Below are 22,880 nucleotides of genomic sequence, written 5' to 3'. Positions count from 1 at the left end.
GAGTGGTCCGGCGCTCTTGACATATTGCATGCCTGCACGGCGCGGTGGGCGGGCCCCGCGCCATTTGACTTCCGCTTACGTCTGGAGACAAAGCGGACGGGAAGAGAAAGAAGAAAAGGGCAAATGAAGAAGCCAGGGGAGATGAGAAGGCGAAGGAGCAGGCAGCAGAGGGCCGGGGACGTTGTTTGTAATTTCCGCTGGCTCGTGCGCTCCTAGATTGGATGTTTCGAGAACAGATATTCTCGGGGACTCTCTCTCGCAACTATAGCAGTCTTTTCGTACGCACGCCTTGGAAATTCCTCTGTGATAAACCCACCCGTTGTTACGCTCCCTTCCGTCAAATTATGCTTATTTAATGTTTAGCACCTTACGCCTCACACCATCCATAAGAAATATTTTCATCTCAATACGGTTCTTCCATAATGAAAAGCCCGTGTTTCATTTATTCACAACTAGTTTCAGTCATAATTAAAAAAAGAGCGTGGAAGTAAAATATTAATTTTCAACATTTCCGTTTTTCACACTAACAGTCAAATCAAAACGGATCGTTCTAAAAAAAAAAAAAAAAAAAAAAAAAATGAAAAGGTATTTTTTTAAAATCCTGTGTTAAAAAATAAATATTACTTGAACTAAGTAGTACCGGAAATTACGCATCTCGATTGGATAATGCTAAAGGGAATTCGTAAAATATTCAGACGTAATTATTCGTACAAACACATGCATGAAATTGCCTGTATTTATTATTACTGCACGCACCGAGTGCACATGAAGTTCTCGCTGTCGGCATGTTCACACTACTCACTATAAAATGTTTTAGTTGTTACAACGCCCAAACATTTTTAGAGTAGATGAGTATTTATGATGATAAAAAATGCTAATGATTACAAAATAATTATATTTTAAAACCAATGAAAACCATATTTACTAAAAAAAAAGACAGGAAGTATGTTTTTGTGTACTAACTTTTTAGTCACATTATATTCAACCAAAATGCAAAACTATTATTAAATTATTTTACGATATATCTAAACAGGAAAAGAGTTTTTGTTGAAATTTGTTCACTTAAGTTTAAACAATATTATTTGTAAAAACTCTATAAATACTCGAAATTAAAAAAAAATTATAATAATATATTATAAGCATTATTTCCTGAGTTTTTTTTTTACTATATCCATTTATGGAAAAAATATTTTTTGTGCACTGTTGGATTGGTTTGGTTAGGCAACTATTGTGTACAGTTTTACTATTTACACGCTTTATATTAGCTTCACCTGTATGTTTGTTTGTATGTTTGTAACCGACTCCTTGGGTGCGATTTTGACCCACTTTAAACGGCCAGATTTCATTCAAACTTTGTAGATTTATCGAGGACCGATGACAATATACTAATTTGATAAAATTATTCCATTAATCAATTTGCAAAATAAGATTTTTGTCAATTTATATATTTGGTAAAATGAAGCAAAGACGTATTTGTAAATAAAACAATTTCGCTCATGTGCAAACTCTTTTCTTTCAGTTTGTCTTTGGCGCGGTATAAACAAAGCCTACTAAATATTGTGACATTTAATTAAATGAAAAGTGAGAGTGGGTTATGATTAATGTGAACAATATACTTTCTTGAAGAGAATATTATCTATATTTGTAAAAATATGAAGAAAAAACCTGAAATAAGGGCTTTAAATGTTGTTTCTTTCGTTAAATAGAGAAACACAATTATGTCTTTGTTTCATTTTACCAATTAACCAAGAGTGAAACATTATTATAAAACAACATTTTATGAGTAGTATATAATAGGGCATCCTGCGGCAGGATTCAGGTTGTGGTGTGTGGTGTCGGTGTCCACCATCTTGGATTGTGACGTCACGGCGGCCATTTTTGACTCAAAATTCCTCAAAAATGACTCAAAAATTCCCGTTTTAAGAAAAAATTTCCCGTTTTCGAGGGAAAAATTCCCGTTTCGAGGGAAAATTTCCCGTTTTATTCCTTAAAAATCCCAGCGGCTGAAAATTCCTAAAACTGGCTTAAGCATCCTTAACTCAAGCCAGCGTTAAGCCATTTATAGGATTATGACGTCACCGCTGCAGTTTCCGTTACGCCCGTCATCTTTAAATTTACTATCCAATTTTAATGAAATATAATTTTTTTTTAAATTTATAAAAAAATTCAATTAATAAAATTTTAATAAAAAATATTTAAAAAACATACGTTAACGACACGGAGCTCGGAGTCCTCGGTTCGAACCCGGTGAGGGCGAAAAAAAAAAAAATGGCGACCGATCCTTCCACCACGGAAGTCACCTACAGACTAACCTACCACCACCAATAACAAGGTCAACTAGTATGATGTCATGTCCGCCATCTTGTCTTCGTCTGCTGGTAGCCATCATCATCTTGTTATCGTCGGCGAGAGTGCGCTGACGCCATGTTAGTTTAATTCTTATCCGCTAGAGTGCAGTAATAATTTATTATTGCTGTGTCACCCGCCATCTTGACATTTGGCCGCCATCTTGGAATCGTGTAATTATTTAGCTAGAAATTCGGGAAAAATTCCAAAATTCATTAAATAAATCACTCATTAATTTACAGATTGATTCGATCAGTTTCAGTCCTTGGTTCGATACCCGATCGATGCAATAATGTTTAATTTGATGTAAAAAAATAATGATTTCATTATTCCATGTTCAACATTCTTAAAGAGACATTAAAACCTCTACTGTCATCATCTTCCTATAAGCCATCAACACCAACATATTGGTAATTCATAATTTTAATGCTAGAGATTCGGGAAAAAGTTCATAAATCATTAAATAAATTTCCAATCAATGTACTGATTAATTAGATCGACTTAGGTCCTTGGTACGATTCTGGACGATGAAAAAAAAATAACAATTTAACATAATAGTAACAGGTTCGAGGAATTAAACACCACAAGTTCTTTCACAAACATAATATTTATTACATAATTTCTATTCTACTACAGGATCACTTACGTAAGCCAGCAAATTTACAATCATTTAGTTCCGCAGCGGTGTGAAATGACTAATTCTTAGCTCCAATCGGTTTATACTAGACAGAGTCCAGCCAGAACCTTTACAGACATAGTTCTCCTCTTCTTGACAGAGTTTCTGGATACCGTTTTTAACAGTTTGCTTCACATCGTCAGAACTGTAAATTACTGCAGCCGATGTCTTGAATGCACACTTCTTCACTTTGTCATCTAACGGATACGGCTTTCCATATAGACAGTCCAACCACAAGTTATATTTCAAAGGTCCGTTTGTCGCTACGTCATCAGTAAGCTGATTGATTATGTTCTGTCTAATATCATCAAGAAAAGTACAAATGTCCTTCGACTCACCGAACGTATTTAGATAATAATAGTCTTTCAACGTTCCACGAAATGCAGAATGCGCCAAGTAGAAGCCATTATCGTTTACTTGTAATGCACCGAACACAGTCTTAGGTTTAGTTCCATGTCCAGACGTCATAGCAATCGGTTTCTGCACATCTGTTTTTTTTTGCTTGTACGCTCACGAGTCTCCAATCTAAAGCGAGGAGTCGAAATGTTGACAGGTAGTTCAGCAGGAGCACAGACTCCACCTTTACATTTTTTCCCATGATGCACGAAGACATGAGCGGAGCAAATGCACGAAGAATCCTTCTCGAATAAGGGGAGGTTTACCTCTCACCCTCTTCGCCGATGTCGCACCTTCGATCTCGGAACTCCGGAACCGTCGCGGAGGCCGGCGTCGCTGCGTAAGTACTAGTGGGTCGTCTTTCCAGAACCGACGAGAGCGGCTGTGGCGTGTCATCCCGGGCCGACCCGATGCCCGAACAGTCCAGAAGGGCGGCGTCCATTCGCATTATTGCATCGATCGGGTATCGAACCAAGGACTGAAACTGATCGAATCAATCTGTAAATTAATGAGTGATTTATTTAATGAATTTTGGAATTTTTCCCGAATTTCTAGCTAAATAATTACACGATTCCAAGATGGCGGCCAAATGTCAAGATGGCGGGTGACACAGCAATAATAAATGATTACTGCACTCTAGCGGATAAGAATTAAACTAACATGGCGTCAGCGCACTCTCGCCGACGATAACAAGATGATGATGGCTACCAGCAGACGAAGACAAGATGGCGGACATGACATCATACTAGATGACCTTGTTATTGGTGGTGGTAGGTTAGTCTGTAGGTGACTTCCGTGGTGGAAGGATCGGACACCATTTTTTTTTTCGCCCTCACCGGGTTCGAACCGAGGACTCCGAGCTCCGTGTCGTTAACGTATGTTTTTAAAATATTTTTTATTAAAATTTTATTAATTGAATTTTTTTATAAATTTAAAAAAAAATTCTATTTTATTAAAATTGGATAGTAAATTTAAAGATGGCGGGCGTAACGGAAACTGCAGCGGTGACGTCATAATCCTATAAATGGCTTAACGCTGGCTTGAGTTAAGGATGCTTAAGCCAGTTTTAGGAATTTTCAGCCGCTGGGATTTTTAAGGAATAAAATGGGAAATTTTCCCTCGAAACGGGAATTTTTCCCTCGAAAACGGGAAATTTTTTATTAAAACGGGAATTTTTGAGTCATTTTTGAGGAATTTTGAGGAATTTTGAGTCAAAAATGGCCGCCGTGACGTCACAATCCAAGATGGTGGACACCGACACCACACACCACAACCTGAATCCTGCCGCAGGATGCCCTATTATATACTACTTTTATGCAAATATTTCACGAAACATGGAAAAATTGAAGTTTGATTTTGCTGTGAAACCAACAGCAGATGGGAAATCAAACACCATATGCATAACCTCAATAGCTACACCTGATGGGCAGAATTTTGAAATTCCACTCGAACACCAACCTGCAAATCTACACCAAGCAGTTACAAATACTCCAAACTATGCCAAGGTCAGTAACTCATTAAATAAAAGACATCAAACACGGAAAATATGGATAAGTTTGACAGACGATATATCAAAAACATATTTGGATAGAGAGCAAAACTTACAGTTTAAGGATTTTTACCTGGAAGAAATTGAGGAAATAATTTTTAAAATAAGCTTAAAACAATAATGAATGAAAAATACTAGTATTATTTTGAAAAAAGCGTGGGGCGCTTTGTATCATATTTTTCGTACATCGAGCGCCCGATGGTAGAGCAGCCGACATGTCATCGGAAGGCTCCGGGTTCGAATCCCAGTCCGGTCTATCTGAATTTGGTAAATATGTAGTTGGGCGGTATTTGCGAAAACAAATTGTTAAAAATCCGAAAATACTTTTATTTTATGCTCTTTAACTTCCTCTTTTCATTAAAAGCGGCGGAGGTAAGAAATTCCAAATAATTTAGGAGATTCGAATTTTTAAATTTCATCATATGTAGTTGAGCGGTATTTGCGAAAAAAAATGTTAAAAATCCGAAAATACCTTTATTAGATGCTCTTCAAATTCCTCTTTTCATTAAAAGCGGCGAAGTATTTGGAATTTCTTACCTCCGCCGCTTTTAATGAAAAGAGGAAGTTGAAGAGCATCTAATAAAGGTATTTTCGGATTTTTAACATTTTTTTCCCGCAAATATCACTCAACTACATATTTACCCCAAATTTTAACACATATTGTATACACTCTCGTTGAGCAGGTTCTTTCCTCATCCTTTCTCAATCCTTATCCTTCCCAAAATTCCTGTTACGTAAATGTGAACGCTTCACGTAATAATTAATCCGTAACTCCCATCCTTTCCTGCTTCCGGTACACATCGTTTGCCCTACAGGCGTTTTCCCTAAACGTAGGGCAAATGCCTGCAGGGCAAACGACTTTAGGGCAAATGCCGTTTAGTGCAAACGACTGTAAGGCAAACGCCGGCAAGCACTTACGTTTTGGATTAACGAAACCACACCACCTTTTAGGGCAGACGCCTGTAGGGCAAACGACTGTCGAAAAACTTATTTTAGGGCAAACGCCTTTAGGGAAAATGCCGGAGCTTGGCCCAAATGGGATTATCAAACATTTTGTGCAAATGCCTTTAGGGAAAATGCCTGTAGTGCAAATGCCTTTAGGGCAAACGCCTGTTGGGCAAATGACTTTAGGGTAAACGAAGTTTAGGTTATTTTGGGTAATGAGGGTTTTTTTCAATTATGTATCGATTCAAACAGTGTTCTTGTAGTTTATAGTTCCTCCGCAGGTGGCAGTACCTAAATTAATGTTTTCCCTCTAAATGCAAAGTTTACAAAACCGTTGCTAGATGGCACTTATGTAAGCCTATATCGAGGTTTGGTGGGAATTCATGTGGTATGAACTTCCTAGATTCACCAACAGATTCCTAGATTCCCTGCGCTAAGTTCAATGTTATCGAATATTTTTCCTGTAAAATATTTCGGAACATTAGGTGATGTAAAGTCTTCGACCAAAAAAAAAATCGTATGATAAAAAAACAGTATTGGCGATTTAACAAAAATATCGCTGGAAAAAGGTTCAACTTTTTTTTTCCGGGGATTTGCTTATTTCAATTTCAGCTGTCAGACGCGCATTACACTATGATTGCTTAAAATATTACGAGCATATAGGTAAATAATGCGAATACTAGCTGTTAAACATTTTCTTAATTAGCATAATAGTACTAATGCGGTTAAACTCCTACATATTGTTCATATTATTTTATTCTGGAATGTATACACAACATACAGCTGAAGTACACAATGAAGAAGTATTCCAGTTCGTTTTGTTCTGGGTTTTCCATAATTTGCATTTAGTTTGTAATGTTTGTGTTAGATCATTTTGACGTTCAGTTATAAGAGTTGGCCGATAATAGTCATTGGTTGGCATGATTCTTAAAATAGGCTATATCCGTAATATAATATATATAATTAAATATATCCATAATATTTCCCATATTTCCATAGTGGATTCCACTTATATTCCCAAAATAAAATAATGAAGATACGTAATGGTATTTCTCAATAATAAATCAATAATAAAATGATTTTACAGTATTTTTAATGTAGCTATACTTACCTAATATAACCAACCATCCACAATGTTTTAAAGTATTTATAATGTAGCTAACCTACTGAATAATATTCTTTAAATTACTTCTTGCTAATTTTAAGAATGACATCGTATAAGTTAAACCCGCGCATTTGGAGAATAAATGCCCGCGAATTTTTTTTCCACCCAAATAAATACACATGTTGTGGTACGGAAAAAAAAAGCGAACATGAACTTCGGGGAACTTCGGGGAACTTCGGGTGTGGCTCTCTCGTCTGTGAAATGAAGGCTTCCCATCAATCAGCGGTCCCCGGAAAAAAGCGACGCCTCCGCTGGGGCTTCGCGAGCGGCGCCTTTGCATCGAGCGACGCTACATCGACATCTTCACACCGTCGGCGTCCGCTCAACGTTCGAACACTGGCTTCAGCGCCCTTTCGAAAACAAAAGAACTATGAAGAACTCTGGTTTTTACAAATAATCGAGCGATCTTCTCAAATTCCATGGACACATTCCCTATATTTACGCTAGGTTCCCGAACCCACGGGGTTCAGGTTGAAAACTCAACACTTAACATTTCCAATCTTGTAAAACACGCATCAAAATCGATATTGAATATATACTTCACGTGTATGTTAGCCTGTTCACAACAAAACCAATGTTCAAGATACTTCACGTGTACGTTACCCTGTTCCCAACAAAACCAACGTTGAAGATACTTCACGTGTACGTTACCCTGTTCCCAACAAAACCAATGTTCAAGATACTTCACGTGTATGTTACCCTGTTCCCAACAAAACCAATGTTGAAGATACTTCACGTGTACGTTACCCTGTTCACAACAAAACCCAGTACTCGGAATTCAAAAATTCGGCGTAAATTCTATGAACGTCCAGTTATGTGCTACTACAAAGAAATCTTCCTTAATTTATGGTTCATCCTGAAGTTGAAAAGTTTTTTTTTAAATTTACTGTAATATTTGACCTTGCAGTAGCGGGAGGCCAGATATCAATCTACGTAATCATTTTTGACCGTTATTTTATATAGTTTACAAATTATGAAAGAATCGTGTCTTAACGTCAGGTTAACATTGGTGTCATATAATAAGTATATGATAGAAACAAAGGGATATTTAACTTACGAAAAAAATAATTACAATAATTTTACGGGGCACGCGGACAGTTAAGTAAAACGTTCGTGTGTGTGTGTGTATATATATATATAATTATACACACACACATAATATATTCATTTACAATATGCAGCAATGCAAGGAATCAAATATGTAATTTTACATAAAACGTATGCTTCACCTTATCCCATTAAATACCTCTTTTCTATTTGCTTTGGACAAATTCATTAATAAAATACTTTATATCATTTGCGCACAACGATTTCACCAAGAAATTAATAATTTTTTCTGTGGTAACAATTTCTCGTGGGACCACAAGTAAACAATTACGTTACGACGGGCTCAATTCCGTCAACGTAATAGTGCGCGGTTAATAGTGGCCATCCATCTTTAAAAGCTGGCGACATTGATGTTTTTCCTTCATTCAGCGAAGGGGTGTGCCGGGGTCGAGAACTTTGGGGGCGGTGATGAAATATCGGGGAACTGCTTGCGAAGTTTGCTTACCCCCCACATCCCCCTCCAATTCAGCAATTAACGGGCGACGGAAACGCCCATAAAGCCACGGCGCTCACCGCGGTCAGGTTTTCGCACTTTAACCGTCCCAGCGTTCGCTCTGCTTCCTTCGCAGGAAAGGGGGGAGGGAGTTTCACGAGGGTCATCTAAGTTTGCAAGTCTAAAATTCGCCCCGAACAGGAAGCTGGGGGAATATCGTTCCCAGTTGCGGCCAGGGGAAATAATTCGATTCACGAAAAACAACCGTCCAGGAAATAACTCTATTTGAATGCAACACCGTTGCGGGGTTACACGTTCAGCAGCATAGGCCTACACTTGTGAACATAATATATGCTAATATTATAAAGACATTCTGAGTTCGTAATACGCAAACTGACGCAAACTGTAAAACCTCTGGGCAGATTTAAATAATTCTTTCGCTGTTAGTCCAGATAGACACCGACTACGTTTGATTAAAAACACAACACACACACACACACATATACTATATAATATATACTGTATATACTATACATACTATATAATATCTATACTTTTTTTAATCCATGGAAATTATAATCTAGCATTTAACATTTCGACTTCAATTTTTTATGTAGTGATTATATTAATGTCATATATATATATGTCTCCGTAATCTAGAGCATTATTTATAACATGAAACCGAGAGAAAACGATGAAATTAACTGCTGACTGGCATACGCCAATTAAAGCGTCACAGTTTCCTTTATCTATAATCGTGAAGTTCTAATAAACATGTTATTTAAATCCTTGTACGGACGTTACTATTAATATTGTCTTCGGATTCTTACCCGGAAATTTATGCTTCGTGTCGTCCCAGTACCTCCAATAGTTAACAGTAATTTGTAAACCGTTCCCTGAATAGCTTTCCAGTATTAACTGAGGACATTAATATAATCACCACATAAAAAAAAATGAAGTCGAAATGTTAAATACTAAGATTATAATTTCCATGGATTAAAAAAAAAAGTATAGACTTGTATAAAACGCCAATCAAAATTTACAATATTGTGCCAGTGCTCGTAAGCGTGACAATAACTCTTGAGTATTGTTGCAAAAACTTTTTTTTTACATATATAGGTACAAAAAATAACCTTAGCAATGTGTTGCATAAATGTACAATGCAAACTGTTTCTTGGCAACTGGTTTCCAAAGGAATATTTTGTAAAAGTAAAACAATTTTTTTTTCCCCTGTGCGCGGAGCCAGTGGCGTAGCAGGCGGGTGGCAGGGACTGAGCAGGAGGGAGGGGGGGGGGGGGTCGCTGCCGCGACGGTTTCGCGGTTACTGAACCCTCCCCCCTCTCTTTTAATCCAAGAGGGGCAGGGGGAGGGTTTAGGGGTTCAACCCCCCCCCCCCTTAGCAACAAATCTTAAATTAATTTCTTATTAATCAATCAAACAAATTTCATATTAAAATTAATAAAATTTTTACCATTACAATATTTAAATTTAAGTACCGAAAACTGCTAAAATAGCACTATTTTACACCTTAAAATCCAAATTTTCCCGGGGGAGGACCCCCGGACCATCCGCTTTAATACGGGGGGGGGGGGGGGTGGGGGGGCATGCTTCTTAACACCCCCCCCATACACAAATCCTGGCTACGCCACTGAAGAGGGGCCGCCATTTTCAAGTCTGGCCAGGGCCGCCGGTCGCCTTAGCTGCGCCGCTGCGCGGAGAGAGCGCGGGAATGACTCACCACGTCGATGATGTGGTGCAGCGAGATGCCGAAGACGACCTTGAGCGGCTCCGACGAGTTCTCCGCGGGCCTCACGGCGGGGTCGTAGTTGGTCATGAGGTACCGCGCCAGGCGGTACTCCTGCTCGTCGCTCGCGGCTGCAACACCGACACCCGACAGCACGCGTCAACCAACATGCTGAGGCATGACGTTCCACGAAGGGCGGGGTCTCTTACACCGTGGTATCAGACACACGCCATTGCTGGTTTGAACTGCGCGCCACAGTGAGATCCCAAAATCAGCTCATGTCAAAAACGTAAAGACAGAAGGGAGAATTCCCGCGGAAGGAAATAGTCAGAACAATATTACAACTTAGCAAAAACACAGTGGACTGACATCGACAAGACAGTTAAAGCAACAAAAAAAAAAAAAAAAAAAAATTGGTTGTCTGTAAAGTCGGTTTACGGACGATAGTTTAACGTGACAACGTCATAACAAAACATTGATGAAATGATTGCATACTTTTATGAATAAAATTGAATCATTTTTATTGAATTATCACTATTTTGTATCTATGGATACAAAGAAGGAGTGAAATGAAATCTACAATTTAACTGATTAATTATTTGCATTCATTAATTCAAAAATGTGTTATACATGTTTGCTATTTAACTTCTTCCAATCTGTGTTATTCTGTTAAGGATAGGACGATGATAGGAAAAGTAGGAAACGAATGGGAGTGTTTCAAGTTTAATGTGCCTCGAAAAAGTCAAATCTATGGTTGTTCCAATCGAATGGAAGAGAGATAGATGCGGCGCAAGCGTACAATGAGCTTAACGGGACACATCGTAACGGGACAATGTGCGTAAGGGGACACAGCGTAACGGGACAATGTGTGTTACGGGACACTTTTTTGTGCTTGCAGCCGGCGTTCATCGATTTATTAGACGTCACGTCAAAAAATTAAACTCAAAACCACTTTAGTTAACTCAGCGACGAACAGAGGAACGCAGAGAACGATGACAATGGACAAAAACCACAGACGATAATGTGACGCACACGCGAACCCAGCGATGAAATTAATATGACGATACAGCTACGACGGCACAGACGAACACAGTAAGGCTTCCCAAGACAAAAAAACAGATGCGACGTTTCGGTAACTGCAATCATTTTCCATCATCAGGCACAAACAGACTGATCTGTGACAAACTGTTCAAACTAGCGATAGCGTTTGTCCAAAATAATGATTTAAATAATTAGTTTCTCATTGCAAGAAACATTCAAAGAACTCACACACATTGTTGAGCTTTTTCTTTCATTTTCTCGTCGTTACTATTATTTAGTTAAGGGAAATTTCTGTAAATTTAACACTAGCCCTCTCTTATTATTCCCAGCAAAAAATATTTACTAAGTGAGGTTTACAGAATTGTGAAAATTATTAAATTCATAGAAAGAAGTTTAATATTTTATAGTTTTCCTAACCCTACATAGATTCTACAATCACTCAACAATGTATTATTGACAAATTAACTCAATGAATAGCACAAAAAATACTAATGTACATTTAATTGGCGAAAGAAACGTTCCTAGACTATACAATGTTTTTATTTTAGGGGGGAAAAAAATCACCTCTGTATTAGCTATGACATACGCGGAAGTGATAACGATTAAAAACTCTTGCGTAACTTTTTTCACCCATTTTATAACTCTTATTAAATATCCGTTGAAAATATTAGTGAGAAACAACAAATGCACAAGATGTAAAGTATTATTACAGAAAAAGCCCTTTAACTGTTGGTAATGACAAGAAGATGAAGAAAAAAATCAATAAAATGTTTGAGACCCCACCTTAATAGAGAAAATATTATACAGTGAATATCAATAAAACTGAAATAACAACGAAATTGAAGTCAATATATTGCATATCACTGAAATGTAAAACAAAACAAGAAATGCAATTAAATTCAAATTAATCGCCTTATTTTCTAAAATTAAATGAACAAATTTAATATATAAATATTTAGTTGCTTGGCTTCTGGGTTGTAGCCGCGTCTAAAGCAAATCTATCACCGACGTTTCGGTCGACTTTGCAGTAGCCATCATCAGTAGGTAACTTTTACCCTTCATTTAAAGAACACAACTTAATGTCTATTCACCGCTCTGTTACTTTTACAGCTGTAGTATTTTCCAGAAATGAACATGGGAAATTTTTTTTGTAGTAACCAGTACTATGAACTTCAGTTATTACAATAAATAATTAACAATGCTTTAACGAAAAATTATTATGCCCCGAAAAATATCTGAAATATTTGGGTTCATATGTCCCTCTTTCAAAGTGATAATTGAAAAATATTTTGTTGAAGGTCTGTTGGTGCATCACACACAAAGTTACAACTTCTCGCTGACGCGTCGCCCCACACATTCACAGCGGAACTTCACCACCGGCAACACTCTAAAAAAAAATCCCCAGTGGTCATAAAAATGCATGACCAGTGTTTGCTTTCCGCTTTGCGTGATTCCGCGGCAAAAAAAAAAAAAAAAGAAGAGGAAAATCAACAGCACCGTATAAACATTTCCGACGGCAGTACGAAACGGTCTCCTCTGTTAATTATTTTGCAACCACGAGAATGCAGTTAGCTCAGCCTTAAGTCAGCGCTCTGCAGTAACAGACGGGCGGCGTAAATATTTACCTATGTAGATCTCCGAGAGTATTAAACATTACACATACATTAAAACAAATTAGTAATATTTTATTTCCATGGGTAATTTCGTTTTCATGTCGCTTTTAATGTACAAAAATAAAATCGTCCAGAAATGATAAAGAAAGGGTAAAACAATAATGTAATCTAAAAGCTAAAAATTGTAGTAAAAGGAAACGATATTTTTTTTTCATACAACGAATATAATATGTTATAATGTTGCAAAGAGTGTCAGCGCATCACAGAAATTTTGTAACACATGACGTGGCACAAACATATGAGCTGGAGACCATCGGCGGATTTCGGATTTTGGTTTGGGAGGGGTTTGATCCAACTGAGGGCCTTCGTATAGAAATTTAAAATTTGAAATCATGCTAATTCTACTTAAAATGGATTAAGTAAGTACCTAAAAGTGATGAAAATTGTACAGTGGGTAGTGCTGTACTAAGAAAGTAGGATAATATAAAGTTTAATTTCATATTTGTCAGGGAGGGATCCAGATGATAATTCTTGTGGGGGGTGGGGGCTGCTACTGCTGGAGACTAAACATAGTAAGGGTCCCCTCTATGAATGCTATTTTAAAACACATCACTGAGATTTCCTAACGTGACGTGCCAAACAACGCGGCAAGGAGAAACAAAGTGAAATGAACTTTTACAAAAATGTTTGATTACATTTACTGCTAAAAACAAAGCCACATCCTGGTGAACAGTAAAATGGACGGCACAAGTAAACTAGTGACGCTAGAACCACAGCAGCGAGATGGACGCGACGCGAAGAACGCGATGCGACAGCGAAATATCGTTTTTTAAAAATGCGACAAACAAAAATTAAATATACATACTAACTGTTTATGGCCATTGGATATGCACCTCCCGTACGACAGGTAGCAATATTTTCTTTCTTAAAAATAGATCTAAGAGAAATTTGTTTAATCAAAAATTTACGGTCATTCGTAAAAAATACACTGTGCGTCAACACGTTTCAAAGATTTCACTTAAAAATGTACTAAAAAAAAGTTACGTATGAAAATATTACCGAGGCATCGTTCGGAAACGGCTTACGGTAACGTCACGCCCGCGACGCTATGTAAACAGACAATTTTCTAAATCGAGCGGGAATTTTGTCGCACCGACGTCACACATGTGTCGCGTCCATCGCGTAGCGACCGTCGCGAAGAAAGTACCAACAATACAACATTGATTTTAAACGCCCCCGCAACTGACTAAATCCTTTCTTAGCGGATGTCTACGTAACAAATGGAATACACGTGCCAAAATTCAAGTCTTTAGGTCTTATAGTTACTGCAAATTCGTAGTGAGTCATTGAGTGGTATTTAGCTTCATACAAACTTAACCACCTCTTTTCGCCCCTTTAGATGTGAAATTTAAAAAAAAAATCCCTCCTTAATGCACCCCTAGGGTACTCGAAACAACAAGGTCGAAGCTACACTGTCGAGAATGTTGAAAGGGAACTTAAAGAGATCGTTTTAAGGCGGTTTAGGCCCCTCCATCTTGCAATTTCAAATATGTTGATACCACTTGCAACTAAACTTCCGTGATATATATTTAAGTAAAAAAGAAAACTGCCCTCAAATTTAATTTCCCATCGAGTTTTGGTTTTTTGTAATGCAGTTTTTAATGACAAATACTTGCTACTATGCTGTTAACGTCTTGTTATAAAAAATATTCATCATGATGACATTCTTGCGAGTCTTCCTAGCAAGTTTAAAAAATACAAATAATTTATATTATTAGCCTTTTGACAGCTACGGTTTGTTTTGCTAACCCTATCGTCTTCAAATTTGGAGCAGATATTCTCTAGACAGACTTCTACCTTCATCATACAACGCCCACTAATAACACGACGGTGTTGGTGTGTAGTTGGATCTGGCAAGCCATCCCCAGGCTGAAAGCACCCTGTCTTTACGAAAGGGGGTACGTTTCTGGGGTATTGTACGCATTTGGTACGATATACTCCTCAGCAGATCCCTGGAATTTAATTAAGCTTTTGATTTCACGAGGAATTGAGTATCAAAGAAGTGCACGGTGCCAATACCATCAAATTAATCTGAACGTGTTGTAATCTCGAGTCACTGCTTGAGGTTTAATGAATTGTTTGTTGGTTATATATACAGACTAATTTGTTTGTGATGTGTGTAAATAAATATACGAATGTTCTTGGAAGATTCAGAAATGAGTTTGTCAAGAGTTTAAAATAAAAAATTAATTCTAAGAACTTGTAAATTGTCATGATTGGTGTTTCATTAATGATTTAATTTAAAAGAACTTAACGCGTTCGTACGATACGTTCATTTTTGTTTTGTTTTATTGTTATTGTACTCCCGGTAAGAAGATTTGACGTTCAATAGAGACGTGCAGCGCACCGTTAGAACGCGTTATTACGTCATAATAATAAAACTTAACTTTTTTAATTCCCAAAGAGACTAATTGTCTACTGAAAAACTAAAAGCTTACTCTCTGCCGAGTTTGGACACCGTATAACATATTTTTTGCAGGATTAAAAAAAAAAATTAAAAAAACTAATTTCGTTGTTTAGTTTTGACTTAAAAAAAATAAAAATACCTATATCTGTCTCATATGAGTTCACTGCCTTCTTTGTCAGAATAATGAAATGGTTATATCATGAACTTGTTTTAAGTGAGCTCTTAAATTATCCTAAGCCGATATGGTTGTTACATAGAGTATTTATAGATTATTCAAGAGAAAATTTCCTTATAATTATTTGTTGACAATTCATTAATTAAATATACTTTTATTCCAGAGAAAATTAGAAGCGCTCTTCTAAAACTCCCACTTTAACCCAAATTACTATTAGTGCAAAATTCTATTTTTCTGATGAGCGTCCAATCTTAATATTTTAGTTAGTTTGAATGTTAAACTGAAATTTGACCATACTTTTGGTATATTTTGGTAATTTTAACTTTCAAAAGTTAATACTATGACTGATTTTAAACATTAACGTTTTAAATTATATTTTTATAATGGTTTCGTTTCAAATTAGCATGAAACTTCAATCTTATGAGGAGAAATTAAAAATAAGCACGGACCTATTGTACTACGCATTTAAGTGAGTCATTGTTATGAAAAAAACTTAATTGGCAGAATATGAACAATGGACAGTGGCAAAGTCCACGTCTCCGCCTAACATTCGTTAGATTCTTCTTTTAATGGTTCGACTCGCTTGAATATGAATATTCATAAAAACATAAAAGAGATTATGTTAAGTCTTTGTAAAAACTATATTCACGTCTCTGGAAGAAAAAAAAACACTAGTAAACAATTGATACACTGGAAATTTTTTTTTAATGTTATTAGGGCACAAAATTTAAGAAAGAAGGCTATTATTTATGTATTTTCTAAAAAGTTATATATATATATATATATATATATATATATATATATATATATAGCTATTAGGAACTACGTTAATGGGGGTTTTCTCACGTACAATGAAAAAATAAGAACCATTTATTGGCGGTCTTTTGTTTGTAAAATCGCAGAAAAATTGATTTTCCCATTTAAAATACAACGAATGATTTGCAGAAACCAATCCATCTCCCCCTTCCACAATTCTCGTAATCTTTGCATTGTTATGATTAATTTCGTTCTCATTTTGCTCCCCTCAGGCTCAGAACTCACGAAATGTAAACACTCTCTGGTAAACGTAAACATGGGCAGAATCATCTCGTCCATGTAGCGCCAATGCAATAACAAATACCGTGCATAACATCAACAGCTATACACCAACGTTATGTGAATAAACGAAAAGAAAAAAATTGGGTATAAACATTGCGTCAAGCCTTTTTATGATACAAAATAATTGATAATTGCGTTTACTTAACTTTGGAAAAAAGTAAAAAAAAAAAGTACTCGCTAATGATGTGTAAACATCTAACATTGGTAACGAGGAAATTCATGTGTTATCATGTTGCAAATAAACCTGTAATTCGAAACTCGGACACCTAATTTAACTGATAATTCTCTAACATAATGCAGAGTGTGATAAATATACGAAAAGTTTTCATTTTAGGGAAAACGGTAAAATTTTTTTGCCCTTTATAAAACATAACTATAATTATGCTTAACATGATAGTACTATTTATTTCTCACAGCTAGCCAAACAATAGGAGTACCAAATGCGTCCCATATAAATGCCTCAACGTTGAACCTGTTACATTTCCCCTAGACCGGAATTATCATCGCCCGCGTTTTTAAAGTTATACTTCTTTAGGCGCTTCAAAGGTTAAATTTTAATATGCACCAGAAATGCAATGAAATGACCGGGAATTACAAAACGGAAATTTAACAGGTTGAAATTCCAATGCGCATGCTTGCAGAAACTACTATAGCCACGAGCCGAAGTCATCAGTTGGCGGACTCAAGTGTGACAACATGCACCCGTTTATATTGACATTCGCGAACATCGGGTATGAACTAAGCGTATTGATGTGCCAATGTAAACTATGGCTGTGAAACTATTCTAGAATACATTTAGAATACTTGAATAGTAATAACAAGATACAATCGCAACTTAAAAAAAATACCTATAATTTATTAGCCAGGAAAATTGTGTTTTAACAAACATGGCATCCAAGATATTTACATTTTGTTGGTTCTTTAAAGTATCACGAACGCGGCGCTATGTTTTAAGTATTTTTCACACTAAAAGTTCCAGTCCAATAGATGCACTGAAACTAAATTACCCTGAAACAATTTAAAACACATATTTTAACACTAAGTATATGCATGTATATTTGATTTTGCTTAAACGACCAAAATCGGTCTGCAAATACTTCGTACATACAAACCTTTACTTTATTGAGCTTATTCAACATTTAAGATTTCACAGTAATAATCTCATCACACAATTATTTTACTACATATGGCGTCGAATATATATAGGCTAACAACTTATTGTGTCTCTATAGTATGACGAACATTGCGCTATCTTTAAATTTCAATGTTAAATTAGGATTTTTAAAATTGTGATGCGTATTTTTTAAGTTGTCATTATTTTTTTAATACAGCGAGTTCACGGAAGCAATATATACGGACGAATCACGTTGGTCCGTCATTTTCGAGATTTATGATTTATAAATTGCAGTACTGTGTTTACACTATTACGTTCCAATCGACTTCCGTTCCATTCACGAAATCATTCCTACCAAATGCCGTATACCAAGGGCTAAGATTTTTACACATAAAAAACTTTGTAAAAATAATATCAAGTGGTTTAAAATGTTATCAACTTATATTTCCATTAGCTGACACAGGATAAAAAAAAATTAGTTTTTCCCCAAGTAATACCAAAATATTATCATGTAGTTTACAACTGGCCATTTGCATATTTACGTAGTTAACATACGTAAACGGTTTAGAGTTGTGCGGGGAAGAAATAATTTATGGGAATTAACTGTATTTTCGGTTACACTGTCACGTTACATATTTGATACTCATAAACTATAATTTTTTGTTATGTCTTTAAGCTATAGTAATTCATTTTTTTTAAATTTTTAAATTAATATATTTCTGTTGGTTAATAATGTTACCTAATTCTGTATTTTGAACAGCTACAATGTATTATTTATATAGTAACTTTTGTCTGCGTGAATTTGATAATTGCTTTGTGGGATAGTTAATATTATTAAACTCTCAAAATATATATTAAACACTTAATCTATGCATAGATAATCAAGGACCAAAACAAAAGTTTTTTGATAGATTTCACGGTTTTTCCACTGCATGGATCCAGAATTCCTTCGGCTTAAAATGTATATTTTGCAAAAAATTGTCAACTCCCTTCAAGACACCCATCCATTCCCAGCACGAAAATGGAAACACAAAAATTTTTGCTCTGACAAACAATCGTTCTTTGTCAGAGAAAATTCAATAAGGCATTCAAGCTTTCCGAGAATTCTTCGCAGCGGACACTTGATTGATCGAATATCCCGCCTAGTCTCGAAGAAAGGAAGCGTAGGGCAGACAGAAGTCCACTTCAATGCAAACACGTGAACACGGAGGTAGTCCACACATTTCTGTGAGTTCTGTTTACAATGGTTAATACATGGGAGGGGGAGAATGAGGCGGGAACATGCTCCCCCCCCCCCCCCCCAAGACAATGTTTTGGCCTTTTCTTTTTAAATAATTCCAGCTTAACGTCACTAACGTACGACTCAATTTATGGCCATTGATAAATGCAAAATTAGAGAGTACCTTTCTAAACACGTATTAATACATACCTACTCGTAAACAGGGATAGTGCAAGGATATAAGTGTCATAAGTGGCCATTTTTACCCAAGAAAATTTCAGGTTATTGAAAAGCTCTTGAAGATACTCAGAAAATGTACAATTATTATTTACAACATAAAAATATAATTTTAAATTTCACGAGAAAGAACACGTTACCCCCTCACCCAGCTTTCCTTTATTCCTACCACCAACAGCCCGAGCCCAATAAAAAGGAATATGCAAAACACATTCGCCCCTCCACCCTCCAAAATTCACACTTAAAAAAAATCCTGTTTTCTCCCATGTCTTTAACTTAACATAATGATAATATTAAACTATTTTCGCTTTCGTTGCTTAGCCGCATCAAAGAGGAAGATTATACCGACGTTTCGCTCTGAACTGCAGCAGGCACATCTTCATGGTTGAGAAATAAACTGGGATATAGAAAGTTGTAAAAGTATATATACACTGCCTTAAAGCCTTCTGAATCTCTGCTGAGCCAGTTGCAGGATATCTGAAGACCCCTGCTGAATATATATATATATATATATATATATATATATATATATATATATATATAGCCTTACCATCTTATAGATCACTGTTGAGCCAAAATGAAGAGGCCTGAAGACCCTTGACCTGTTTATATAGAGCATTACCAGCTTATATATAGCTGTTTAGCCAATAGAAAGAGGTTTTAAGACCCTCTGGCTGTCTATATAGAGCCTTACCACCTTTTAGATATCTGTTGAACTAAAAGGAAGAGGCCTGAAGACCACTGGCTTTATATATAGACCATTACAACTGTTTGATCTCTTGATAAAACAGCGGAGCAAAGAGATGTAACGCATTGACTCCTCTTTTATCTTCCACGTTTCCCGCATGCGAAAACTCAGAATTCAAACAAGGCGTCCCATTAATAAAATTGCTACTACCGAATTCCGTATACCGAGAGCTAAGATGTTACACATAAAAAAAAACAACAGTGGCAGGTTAGGTCTAACCATTGTTATATTTTTCATACGTGTCAAGTAACACGACACAGACTATATATCATCTGCGTTCTGCGAACCGCGCTTCTTATTTAATATTTCAACGGAGTTCGCGTCACTTTACTACCCGCCTGCCCACTCGGAATCAGGCGAAGAAATTCTCTCAGCCTACCTTGTGTCGCGCTGATGTCCGCTGATATCTGTCTGTGGACGTATTACGTCTGACCGTTGGACCGCATCGCTACACCATAATACACCAGAGACTAAAATGCCAGACAGATACAAGATTTTTGTGTGGAATCCTGGCGTTGCTGTCACGTCAGTCCGATAAACGGCAGTATGAACAACGTATGCGTTTGATACATATTGTACCAACATCATGACAACTAAAGTAACGTTCTTTACACTTGGAAAACTTTTAAAATCATTATTTAAATACGGTGAAAAATATACCTCCGGTGTTTCAAACTTCTTGATTAGAAGATAACCATATTTGACACTAGATAATATATGATTTAACAATTAATCCATAAAATATTCCTATAGTCACACCTCTTTCCGCTAGGTTGTTTTCACACTCTCCCCTGTATTGTTAGTATACAGCTGTCCGGTACTATTCTCTAGTGTATTTGGCTACACCAACGAGTCACAGAAGCAGTATTGACAGTTCCCCATGGATGGATCCACTAGCAAGTTGTGTAGGATTTCCGTATTTTAGAATCTCTTTTTCCGTTCACATGCAACTTCATATTAATTGCAGTAGTTTTCGTGCCACTGAAAATCAGACAAAATAATTTAATTTGTAATTTGTAATTTATGTTGTATATATACTTATAGTAGGTACTTAATATTCTTCTCTAAGAAAAAAAAAAACATATTCACCGTGTCAAAGATAACCTGAATAATACATAAAGACTGAACTTTCCGAAAGTATTTGTTATAGAACTGTGATATTTTTAACTGAGTCATTCAGTTTTATTTCACATAGATGTAAAACGTTATACTCTCTTTTTGGAGCATGTGTATTTAATATTTTAGTTTATCAGAGCTTTTGTAGTTTTAAACCTCCATTTTAAGAAAAATGCTATTACAAATAATAATTATTGTTTTTCATGGATTCTGATTGTTTTTGCTAAAAACTATTACGCGTTTCTAATAGAGTGTTTTTTTTTCTATTTAAATTACTTTATTTAAATTGGTGCACAAATTTTATTTTTCAACATGTAATTTATAATTTTTTCCTCTTCTATTATTTTTACAACAAAAGAATGGTGGGAAGGAGACAAGCCATTAATCTTATATTATATCAGAAGGGAGTTAAATACTGGAACATCAAATGAAATTTTTTGTTGTGTGTTAGAATCTAAGTGCCAACGTAAAATGCATGAAATACGGTATTGAGATTCAAAAACACAATAGAAAAAAGAAAACTAAAAAAAATCATCTACAGCAAATAACATTTTTTATAAAAAAAAAATACTCGCCATGATAATGTACAATAAAGAGGAAAAAAGTCAATAATAGCCTACGGATGAAGCTTCGTGGCAAAAAATAATAATTAAATTTACATTTAATATTTCCGAATATCAGCATGGCTGGGGGGGGGGGGGGGGGGAGGGGTTGTTTGTAACCAGAAAAGCACCACATGGGAAAACAGTCAAATGGGTCACGCCGTGTTGTGATTAGTGTATCGGCCGAACAAAGGCACGTCATTTCGAAATATCGTTCGTGTGCTTGCGGCGAGTACAAAAACACACACACATTTATATCTTGCACGGGTTTTGCCCGCGGCGACACGAACGGGAAAACATACCCTGTCGCTCAGATGAGTGGTTCCTCAAAGAACTTTTTTTTATTTTTTTTATTTGGACTGGCAGGTTAGAGATTGGAACGTGATGTGAATGTTTGCGCACAGTACTGTTCTGGTGCAAAACGAAATAATGAGTCAGGGAAATTAATTACTTTTGACAGCTTAACGAAATATATTTAAACTATTTTCGCACGGATGCGATTGAATAAATATGGCGTCATTTAAATTAAATAAGTTAGTACTTATAAGAGTCAAGTTCTCGTAAGTGACAAGTGTTTTAAAATATTTTATATATGCACTAAAACATACTGCCACTAACTAAAGAATTTATTTGCAAAGAATGTTTTTCTCATGAGTCACAGATATTTTTTTTAGAAGTCACACGTGAAAGGGATACATATAGTTGTCCATGAAAAAAAGACCTCAACGGTTAAATCTATTCCTTTAACACTGAATGTTTGAACACAGTGTTTTATTTATTGCCATAAAATAAAGCTTTATTGGCAATTTAAGTTTCTTACACTAAACGGTAGATCCATTGGTATTAATGGAATCCGCGGAATCAAGGTTATTTATCCAGTTCCACATCTGGTCAGAATTAGGCACTCATTTTTTACCTGCAGGCGTGAACCACTGCATAATTTATGCGGATTAAGATTCCGTAAAAAATTATAGGACACCCTACTTTTAACATTAGTTAATAAATACTATGTCGGTCAAAATAGCCGCAAATAACGCATCATTTTTTAAACCAATGTTTAAAGATAAAACTAGTTACTTTGAGTCATCT

General features: G+C 36.1%; 1 protein-coding gene across 4 annotated transcripts in view; it reads right to left on the bottom strand.

The window, feature by feature from the left end:
* Positions 1-22,880, bottom strand: part of LOC134535939 (neuronal acetylcholine receptor subunit alpha-7-like) — a 213,320-nt gene that overhangs the window by 63,915 nt on the left and 126,525 nt on the right. For all 4 annotated transcript variants that reach the window (XM_063375342.1, XM_063375345.1, XM_063375343.1 and 1 more), the window contains one exon: positions 10,356-10,492. In XM_063375342.1, the coding sequence (XP_063231412.1) occupies positions 10,356-10,451 (96 nt within the window). In that variant the 5' untranslated portion in view covers positions 10,452-10,492. The remainder of the gene's footprint in view (positions 1-10,355; positions 10,493-22,880) is intronic.

The sequence above is a fragment of the Bacillus rossius genome, chromosome 10 (genome assembly GCF_032445375.1).
Source record: "Bacillus rossius redtenbacheri isolate Brsri chromosome 10, Brsri_v3, whole genome shotgun sequence".
Classification (NCBI taxonomy): domain Eukaryota; kingdom Metazoa; phylum Arthropoda; class Insecta; order Phasmatodea; family Bacillidae; genus Bacillus; species Bacillus rossius.
Note: the sequence above shows the minus strand (reverse complement) of the source record. Positions and strands in the feature narration are given on the sequence as shown.